Source organism: Callorhinus ursinus, unplaced genomic scaffold, assembly GCF_003265705.2.
Source record: "Callorhinus ursinus isolate GAN/ISIS: 27379988/994484 unplaced genomic scaffold, GSC_fseal_2.0 scaffold7, whole genome shotgun sequence".
In the NCBI taxonomy this organism is placed as follows: domain Eukaryota; kingdom Metazoa; phylum Chordata; class Mammalia; order Carnivora; family Otariidae; genus Callorhinus; species Callorhinus ursinus.
Genome location: NW_027397069.1, coordinates 61,653,157 through 61,663,680, shown reverse-complemented (window position 1 = coordinate 61,663,680; position 10,524 = coordinate 61,653,157). Strand labels below are relative to the sequence as shown.

Below are 10,524 nucleotides of genomic sequence, written 5' to 3'. Positions count from 1 at the left end.
CTTTGGGATTAGAGCACTGGCATCTCCTCCTCTAGGGAATCCTTTATAGCACCACTCTCCCCACCCAGAGGCTGGCGTAGTCTCCCCCCGCCTCCCCCCCCATGCCCTGTGACTGTCTGCTGTATCAGAGCTCCCAGAGGGCGGGGCCTGCCAGGCAGGGATCCTCTGACGAAAACGTATTTAAAAACCTAAAATGGGTATTTGCAGTCTATGAAATCTCTTTCCTCTATGGCTCTTTGTGAGCCTTCAAAGGCCATGTTCCAAATTCTGATTTTCTGGCTTATTCTGTCTGGTCATAGTCCCACGGTTTCTAGTGCTATCATGCAATTTGACAATCTGTAGATCATGGGCTTTTAATTAGCATGTTGATCAATCAGAACCAACTGCTGCCACCAGGAAAGGCTGCAGCAGGCCTGTGCCTCTTCCTCCCTGCAAATCTAAGGGAAAGGTGCCAGGACCATCCTTTGAAGATGTTGCTAACTTGCATAAACTATCATTATAACGATATGCATTCTTTTGCAATATTCACAGTGCTTTCGTGTATAACAAAGGACAGGTAGATATAATTCGGTACATAAGGCTTTAAAGCAAATGGGCTTGGAGTGAGGAGACCTGGCTGCAAATTCTGGCTCAATCACAACCTTTGCTACTCCGGACAAATCACTTACCTTAGCCTCGGTCTCCTCACCTATAAAATGGGTACAATAATATCCACTCTATCCTGCAGGTTTATTATTAGGCTTACCTGAGACACTTCCTAACTTTTCCCACTTCATAGAAAAGGATAACTTTTGTTTAGCACCCTGGGGTAAATGCAAAGGCTTTGAGGCTGGAGGTGATCACTTCTGGACTCTAGCTGCCCTGCCTGACTATCCCAAGGGCTGAGGGGATTGATATCTTTATACATTTGTACACCAGTTGGGAAGTTCTGCTCTATGAAAATACTTAAAACAACCCTTAGCCGTATATCTATACTCACATTCAACATTCATAAATATCCTCCTGTTTTACATCTCTACATAAAGTGCTAGAACAGAGCTACCCTACGACCCAGCAATTGCACTACTGGGTATTTACCCCAAAGATACAAATGTAATAATCTGAAGGGGCACCTGCACCCCAATGTTTATAGCAGCAATGTCCACAACAGCCAAACTATGGAAAGAGCCCAGATGTCCATCGACAAATAAATGGATAAAGAAGATGTGGTATATATATGTATATCTACAATGGAATATTACACAGCCATCCAAAAAATGAAATCTTGGGGCGCCTGGGTGGCTCAGGGGTTAAGCATTTGCCTTCGGCTCAGGTCATGATCCCAGGGTCCTGGGATCGAGCCCCACATCGCGCTCCCTGCTCGGCAGGAAGCCTGCTTCTCCCTCTCCCACTCCCCCTGCTTGTGTTCCCTCTCTTGCTGTGTCTCTCTCTGTCAAATGAATAAATAAAATCTTTAAAAAAAATGAAATCTTGCCATTTGCAATGACGTGGATGAACTAGAGGGTATTATGCTAAGCAAAATAAGTCAATCAGAGAAAGACAATTATCATATGATCTCACTGATATGTGGAATTTAAGAAACAAGGCAGAGGATCATAGGAGAAGAGAGGAAAAAATGAAACAAGACAAAACCAGAGAGGAAGACAAACCATAAGAGACTCTTCATCTCAGGAAACAAACCAAGGGTTGCTGGAGGGGAGGGGGGTAGAGGGATGGGGTGGCTGGGTGGGGGGCACTGGGGAGGGTATGTGTCGTGGTGAGTGCTGGGTGTTGTGTAAGACTGATGAATCACAGACCTCTGCCCCTGAAACAACTACTACATTATATACTAATAATAATTTTAGAAAAGAAAAACAAAAACAAAAAACAAAAAAATAAAAAAAAGTGCTAGAACCTCGGCCCATGGCCATCACGTGGCAGAACATGAACAAGATCCCAAGCTCTTGTCACCTTGGATGTAGTCTGTCTCAATACTGTGCTTTCAATCATACCTCATCCCTAAAATTAGTGATTTGGGGGGGGGGGGGAACCACCACCTGACCAATCACTATGGTGATAATTTAGAGGAGTGGAATATTTTGTTGCCTTCAACTCACAGCCAGATCACTTGAAGCTGTAGGAAGGCTGGCAAAATTTCTATCAGCGAGCTAACCATGTTAAACTTGTTCCTGCCTGTGTTCACGTCCATATCGATATGCACATGTCTGCCTCCTACTCTGGCCATAAGAACCATTAAACCTAGGTCTGGAGCTTCCACGTGCCGATGAGGGTTACAGTAGTACCTAGATTATACAGTTGTTGGGAAGAACACGATCAGTTAATGTATGTGAGGTGCTTAAAAGAGTCCTGGGCAGACTTTATAAGTGAAGCACTCTACGCATATTTATTATGATTCAAAACAAACCTTATCAATCCATTGTAGAGAGATATAGGGACAAAACATAACAACTGTGCTCCGGAGAATTCTTTCACACAGATGTATCATTTGACTCTAGTACTCAAATAGCAGCAGGGGCATCTGGGAGCTTTGAGAAATTCAGAGCCTCACATCTATGACATTAGAATCTGCATTTTAACAAGATCCCCAGGTGACTTGTGAGCGAACTCAAGGTTGAGAAGTGCTGCATTCGAGTACTTCAAGGCTTATGTGGAGACCCTTGGGTCAATTGTATTTTTGGTAGGAATCATGCAAAAGCGGTACTGACTCAGAAAATCTGCTCTTATTGATGTATTCAGAATGTAGGTTGGGGGGTGAGGGCTGGCGACCACGTGCATGCACTTCCCCAGTCAGAAGGCAGCCCCATCTGAATCGAATGAAAGGCTCTGTGCAGGGGACCATGACAGCATACATCAGCACGGATCCATCAGAGGAACAGTCTGAGATCCTGTCACTGTTCTGGCGTGTTTGAGGGGGAGGAACAAATAGGAACACAACACTTCACAAAGGAGGCGATATCATTAGGAAATCTGCAATTTGAGAAAGGAACATTAGGAGTACATATAGGGAAAGGAGGAAGTCACTTACATTAACCCAGGGATGCTCAAGGACTTGCACAGCCGAAAATCGCTGATCGACATCGACCAACAGCATCATGGTGATGAGCTCCTGTGGAAGGGAACGTTTGATTCCATTTGTCTCATTTTTATGGTAAAATTCTGAGCATTTTCATATGTGGAAGTTCTCTTTTAGTTTGGAAAAGCTCTCAATTTTAAATATATCAACTCAACTTACGCACAGCCATCTAACACCTTTAGAAGTTAAAGGTGAATACTTAGAATTATAAATATATGGCTTATAGTTGGGAGAAAAAAATGAAATGAAGATTAAAATAAAAGTGTATTAAAGTGTATTTAGTAGAGAAGAAATAGATTATATAAGTTAAAGAATTCATATTCCTTTCTTTGTCTAGAATTTCACACTTGAATGGCAGATTTCTAAGTTAGTTTAATACAGAAATCTGTTAACATTGCTTCAAAAATTTCCACATTAATCAATACCAATAAAATGGAACTATTAAGAGGCAAATGATTTAATGGTTCTGAAATTAATGAGACCTCCTCATGAGTTCAAAATGATTTGGACCAGGAAAGCACAGCTTGGGTTTTAATGATGAGTCTGTCATACATTTGTCCACTTCGGATTAGAAGTTCCCATGTAACAAAATGGTTAGATATGTGTTATCCAGTTCCTTACATTCACGGTCTGAGTACCATTCCATGATGAGGATGATTTATTTCCACTGATGTAGAGATTCTACCTTAAAGTTCTCATTATGTTCTTTTCTTGCTTCAGGCTGCTTTGTGCATGAAGGCATTCATTCAGTTTCCAACATGGGCCAGGACTTATTAAAGCAACTATTTGGTGTGATGCCCTTTGCCAGGTGGCATGGGGGTGTGGGAGATGGTCCTATCTGTCAATGACTTTGAGCCCTCTTGTTATGAGTGACAGCACTGAGAGGTAGATTGGTTCCTGAAGAGATTGCTCACAGGCAAAAAGACCTCTACCCCCACAGAAAAAGTCAGGTTTTAAATTGAACTCACACTCAGGACACAGAGAAAGGAAAGGCATACACACTGAATAATCAAAAGTCAATTATTTCTCAACATCAAGTTTTCAAAAATTTAAGTCAATGCTTGGAGACATAAGGTTAAGGACTCAATTAAAGAGTTTTCTTTTTTATCTCAAGTTCTACCAATGTCTCCATGTAAGATTTTTAGTTTTCTTAGAGGTTGCTCTCTTATTCATTCATTTTAATACATGTTAAGCACTCGTTATATACTGGTTACTATATAGGCATTGATGATACAATAATAAACAAAATACACAAAAATCCTTGTCTTGATGAAATTTGTGTTCTAGTGGGAGAAAATTAGAAAATAAATGACATAAGTAAGATGTATCTGCCTATCTATATCTACTTATCTAGAAACGTAGACAGAGAAAGATAGTTAGATGGTATACCAGAAGGACATGTGGGTATAAGTCCTACAGAGAAGAATAAAGCAGATGAGGAAGATAAGGTGAGCTAGATAGATTAAAGACCTGCAACTGAAAACAGGGTGGTCTGGGAAAGCTTCCCTGAGAGGATGAAATTGAGTCGAGACCCAAAAGAGATAAAGCCATAAGCTATGTCAAAATCTAAGGCAGCCTGGTGTGCGTTGGGTATAGCAAGAGGCTATAGCAACATAATTGGAGTGACAACAGGGAGTGATGAAGACAGGGAAACAGAGACCACTTGATAAGTTGAGATGGCTACGAACAGAAGACTTGATGACTGTGAACTCTTGGAAAACCTGGTCATTATAACCAAAATGGACAGAAATCTTATTTACAACATCATTAGGTCTCTTTGCACAAAATGAGTCAAAATCAATAATTGCATTAAGACACACAGGCTCTCAGGAAAAGGGAAGGCACTGGAAACCTACCTTTGCTGAATCAGAAATGTTATCCCAGTATGGAGAGGGAAAGTCCACTTGCCCCATCAAAATCTGATCGAAAAGCACCTCCTGGTCATCACCGCTTCTGTTTAGATGAACCACAACAAGGAAAAAAACAACACTAAATTGTCAACCCAGGGTATGTCTCTTCACTCTTATGCATTCAAGCCCTTCCTTTCCCCATAAATGTGTGAAATGTGTGTTTTTAAGCCATTCAAAATGTCAACATGGAACTGTCTTGGACAATTAGGAAAGAATGAGTTTTTTAAATTATATGAGGAATATTTATGGAAGGCATGTAAATGAGTATGTACAACACAGAAAAAATAACAGGCACTGGAAGTCAAATTCTTATGTTCCTTTCCTGCTTCAGGCTCCTTTGTGCAAGAAGGCGGAGTGGATCACTCAGAGAACACAGAAATGCTTTGTTGGTGCTGAGTAAAAGATGACTGCCCGTACCCACGGAACGGAGGGAAACCGCACAGCAGGATGTAAGTGATTACACCAGCTGCCCAGATGTCCACCTTGAGGCCATATCTGCAAAAGTAAGTGATGTTAGAGTTAGCAAAAGTCGGGCCAGGACAAATTATGGGACATTGGCAAAATAGATGACTCTACTATTCTAAACCAAAAACCAAGCTAAACAAAATTTAAAAACCCAACAACAAACACTAACCTAAAACCCACCAGCTAAACAGAATTCAAGGAAAGAATAAAAAAAGAGAGAGAGCAAGGGAAAGAGAATAAGACATATGAATAAAAATCGAAGTAAAGCATGCCTAGGATCATATCCAAGTATCAGTAAGTGAGAGGTTTCATCAAAAAGGTTTATTATAGTCATATCAATTTTAAGATAGGGATGGACCCTTGAAACTCTCTAAGTCCCTGATGTTAGAAAAAAGTAATTACATACAGGACATTTTCCAATTTGTAAAGCACTGATATATGTTATCTTATGCTGGTTTTCCAACCACTCTTTACATTACACAGGATAAGTACTATTGCCTATTTTATAGAGGAGAAAACCAAGGATCCGAGGGGTAAATAGTTTTGCTCAAGATCACACAATCAGTGGCAGACAGAGCTGGGTTCCAACCAGGGCCTCCAAGTGCCCAGCTCAATCTTCTTTCTCCCCGGGGCCCCTCCCACCCAGCAGGCTGTCAGAGTACTCACGCCCTAAAACTAGAAAACGTAGCCAAACCCGAGGCAGCATGCTCTGAGGGAGGTCAGGCAAGGTTACAGATGTGGGCTCCCAACTCACTCAAATTTGATGAACAAAAAAGTCTCCATTACCCTACCTCCCACCTGAGGGATTTCCTGGCTGGCATTCCCTTCTCCTCTATTCTGTTCTTCTGCCTTTCTGGTCAATAGTCAAGCACTAAAACTATCTCTGATGGGTCACCGGAGGATAAAACCTAGACCCTGAGGTGTGCGTTGGCGCCACTCATCGAGGGGAGACAGTAAGGCCGTCTCCCCTTGCTGCACCACCCTTCCCCAATCCTCCCGTGTTAGACTAGTGCTTCAGAACTTGGCCTACGATCCTTGGCAAGAAATAGGACTCTTTCCACAAAGAGCCCTTTATTCACACAACCCCGAGTTCAAATGCTGACTCAACCACTATCTAGTCATGAGCTTCCATGATACCCAACCACCGCAGAGAGATTACTCATGCGCAAAATGGGAATCATACCGTCTACTGGAAGAGTGAAGAATCAAGTAAAGGAGCTTAAGGCCTGGCAGAGGGTAGGTCCTTAATCAGTGTTAGGCCACCCACCTTCTCCCCCTATTCTAGAGATTTTCATTCATCTTATACTGCTGCACACAGAAACCAGAAAATTCCCAGTGGCCCTCTGATGCCTAAGGGTGTTTGTACTGCACAGATAATCAATGGACCGCCAAGACAGCCAGAATGAGATCGGGAGAGGAGCATAAGGACAGCTGAGAGAAATAACCACAGGAGACTGTAATCACCGCACACAGCAGTGTCTGTTTCTTTTATCCAAAAGCGAGTTAATTACCATCGCTATATGTTTCTCTGTTAGTTCGGAACATTTTTTACTCTGGGGTTAATAACTGCTGTTCTACCTTTAACAAAGGCCACATGGAAGCCTTGAACAAGACTGCAGTAATTGGCAACTTGATTGGGGAAAACAGAGAAAATGGCTCTCACTTTAAAGTTAAAAAGAAAGAAAGAAAGAAAGAAATCTGATAGCTAATTCTGTCTGGATGGGACAGGGCGGTTTTCTCCTATTCTTGAAGCAGACTAGTTCTTTGGCAAGCACAGCACTCCAATAAGCCACGGGAAGCATTTACCCAGTTTCCGCGATGATTTCTGGAGCCACGTATGTCGGGGTGCCACAGACCGTATACAGGGGGCCGTCTACAATGGTGGCCAGTCCAAAGTCACCCAGCTTCAGCGATTTGCTGCCATCTTGGTGTTCGTACACCTAAAGTAAAAGTAAAGAGTGGAATCGCCTTACAACCAAGAGCTCAAAAGCTCCTTCTTGAAGGAACGAGAGGCACTGTGGTTTAAGTTTAAGGTATTTATCATAAAGTGAAAAAAACAGGCAATTATGCAATGATATACATATAAGAATATCTTTTTTTTAGATTATTGCAGAATTGGAAACATGGTGAACAACCAGCAAATGGAAATTCAACAATAAATGATGGTGTGTTGATATAGTGGGATGCTACATGACCATTAACGTGGTGATGTGGGTATGTCTATTGAAATAAATTATTTTGGCGAAGGACAGATTTCAGACTGGTTTGCATAAAAGGTGTGCTAAAGAAAAAAAATACATGCAAAGAAAAATGTCTGAAAGAACACAGTGTTAGTGTGTCTGTCTCTGGGTGGTAGGATTACGAGAGATTTTTTTCTCTTTGCTTATCTGTATTTAATGTTTTCTACAATTAAAACTGATTTGTGTAATACAATGAAATATAGAAAGTCTCTAGTGCAGTACCTCCAATTTATGAGAATATTACCTCTCCATTTTAATATGTAAGAAGCTTTAAAAATACAGTTCTTTAGTAATTGAACAAAAAAAATCTACACGTATATTAAAATACTTCATTTTCAGTGGCCCACATTTCCAACAAAATCTATTTACATTTTTTTATTAATAATTGAAAGGGATATTAACATTTCATTTCACCTGTGGCAATTTGGAAAGATTTATCAGGTGCAGAGTCAGCATTCGGTCCAGCTTTCCTTATTAAGGCAGTAAAAGTCTCTAGTCTTTCACCCAACAAATCAAGAAAAGGATGCATGTGACCATAGGCAAGTATTTATACCGCTTTAATTCCAGCCCATGATCAAACCAAATGGGTTTGCTCTAAAGAGTATCCCAAACCACTTCTACTGTTTCAAAGAAAAGATCAAAGGGCATTCAGAATTCTAATTCAGGGTCCTCCATTGGAATCAATAAGATAAAGAAGACCACAGTAGAAAGCTAGTATTCCCAGCAAAGGCAGGAGATGCCTTGAGGACATGGTGAGGTTTTTCACGTACATCAAAATAATTCATCCAGCAAGTAGAAGCCTGCATGTTCTTTTCTTGTTGCCTTGTGATCATCTGTACTTGATACAGCAGCCTGAACCTCTAGCACAGCAAGACGCATCTCCACACATCAGGAGCCCCACTACCGTGAACACACACCACGTCTCCCTTTCTTTGGAGAAAGTAGATTAACTTCCCATTTCCCTGCAGCTTCAAGTGCAGATGTTTGGCCAGCTAAGCGGCAGCATCAGCATCGATCATTTGGATCTAACTGTTTTGGCAGAGGCAGGGAGTCAGATCTTCCCTTCTGGAGAGACCGTGTCTTTTCTGCGCAGAAAATAGTCTTTTACATTTTCTCCACACTCAGAAGGTGGAGTCTTCTCCTTAAGGGCTTGACCACCATCTAGTTTGGGCCCTTGGGCAGGTGCCTACAGGCTTGTAGGGTCACCTGCATGTAGGCTGTTAGGGCAAAGACAGCTGTGTGCCCCTCGTAGATGTGGCTTTGCCCAGTTGTCATCTGGGATGGGCACTGTCCTCCCTCCTTTAACAAAGCAGCTCTCCAGCCCACCAGCAGGAGCGAGTTTGAGTTAGGGACGCTGAAACATGAGAGCTGCAAAGCACAACGTCATCCCCAGCCTAAACGTTCTTGGGCAAAAAAAAAAATCCCTAAATTGTAGCCTTAGCACCTCCACCCTTCTGGCCATCCAAGTGACAAGCAAATGTTTTTCATGAACAGAAACCTGAGATGGAAACATCTAGAAAATTATCTAGTTGACTTCCCAGACAGAGCAGAATTGTTTACTTCCTTAATTCCATTTTGTTAGCAATAACCTTTCTAAAATGCAAAATAATCTCTGGCTTTGATGTTCTGTTAGGTCCAAACAACCATGGGCTGTGTTTTGGGAGGTCGTGCAGATTTCAGTTTACACAACTCCATTTACACAGGAATTTTGTGGGTTTCCTCTAAACATACTATCTATAATCACCTAACTGGATTCAAAAGTTGGATGAAAGGAGATGTTGGCAGATCCAGTCATAAGTCACATTTTGGTTCTGAGTATGACCACGTAATTTTCCTACACGTAGCAAAGGTTTTATTTTTGAGCATCTACATTTGAACAGGAATTCCACCTCACATACAGCCATATGCCAGTTGTATTTAATATACTGAGCAATAAAGTTCAAAGTTTCAATTCCTAAGGGGGGAAAAAAGCACCAAAAAAGTCTAACCTAAAATAAAGAAAATTAGGATTACATAAAAGTAATAATTCTTTCAAATAAACCAACAACATTTAAATAAAACACACAGAATCTATCCTTTTAATGTTCTTTTTCCCTCTATCACTTCCACAATGTCCCCTTCCTCTGCTTTGAAAAAGCATACAGAATTTTCATGAACATAAAGAGGTTAGCGTGATGCTTATGATAGACAATAAGAATGAGAGACAAAGGCCTAATCCATGTAATTGAAAACATTTCTGGACACAACTACATTAGCAATGCTTCAGCAAAATGTTTTTGCAGGTGAATAAATGTCCAGGCCTCTTGTTTGGAATTCTGTTTAACTTACTTACTGTCAAGCAGGGCAGGAAACAAGGTTGCTTTAGGTTTTTCTCTGTCAACACTTCGGGAGAAGGATACAGAAGAATATATTCCAGTGTTTCCTCTCCTCCGATGGGAGAGCACCTTTCCTAAGCAGTATAATGAGACCACCTCACAAATGGGGTTCCCCATTAGCACTTGCTGCAACCTGAGCTGGGCTCACCCTTATCTCTTACCAAGCCACTTACGGAGGGGAACGAGTGAGGCCATTTAAAAATGTAATTAAAACTCTATTAAAATCATAGATTGCTAAATACATCTGTTTCAAACACACATGCATGAGCGAGCACATACACTCACACACACACACACACACACACACACACACATTCACAAAACCCTCTCCAGAAAGTATTTTCCCAAATGGCAGCTATAAATTTACTTTGAACTAAGTTTTTAATTAAAAGTTAGGAATGGGAAACGCCTCTAACAAGTTCACATTTAAAATGTGGAGTCCCTGGTATATACCACTCCCT

At 41.2% G+C, this 10,524-nt stretch overlaps 1 protein-coding gene across 6 annotated transcripts in view; it reads right to left on the bottom strand.

The window, feature by feature from the left end:
- DCLK1 (doublecortin like kinase 1) overlaps nt 1–10,524 on the bottom strand; it is a 335,073-nt gene that overhangs the window by 27,756 nt on the left and 296,793 nt on the right. For all 6 annotated transcript variants that reach the window (XM_073894691.1, XM_073894690.1, XM_073894689.1 and 3 more), the window contains 4 exons: nt 7,255–7,388; nt 5,401–5,478; nt 4,930–5,026; nt 3,026–3,106 (listed from right to left, as the gene is read on the bottom strand). In XM_073894691.1, coding sequence (XP_073750792.1) covers nt 3,026–3,106; nt 4,930–5,026; nt 5,401–5,478; nt 7,255–7,388 — 390 coding nt within the window. The remainder of the gene's footprint in view (nt 1–3,025; nt 3,107–4,929; nt 5,027–5,400; nt 5,479–7,254; nt 7,389–10,524) is intronic.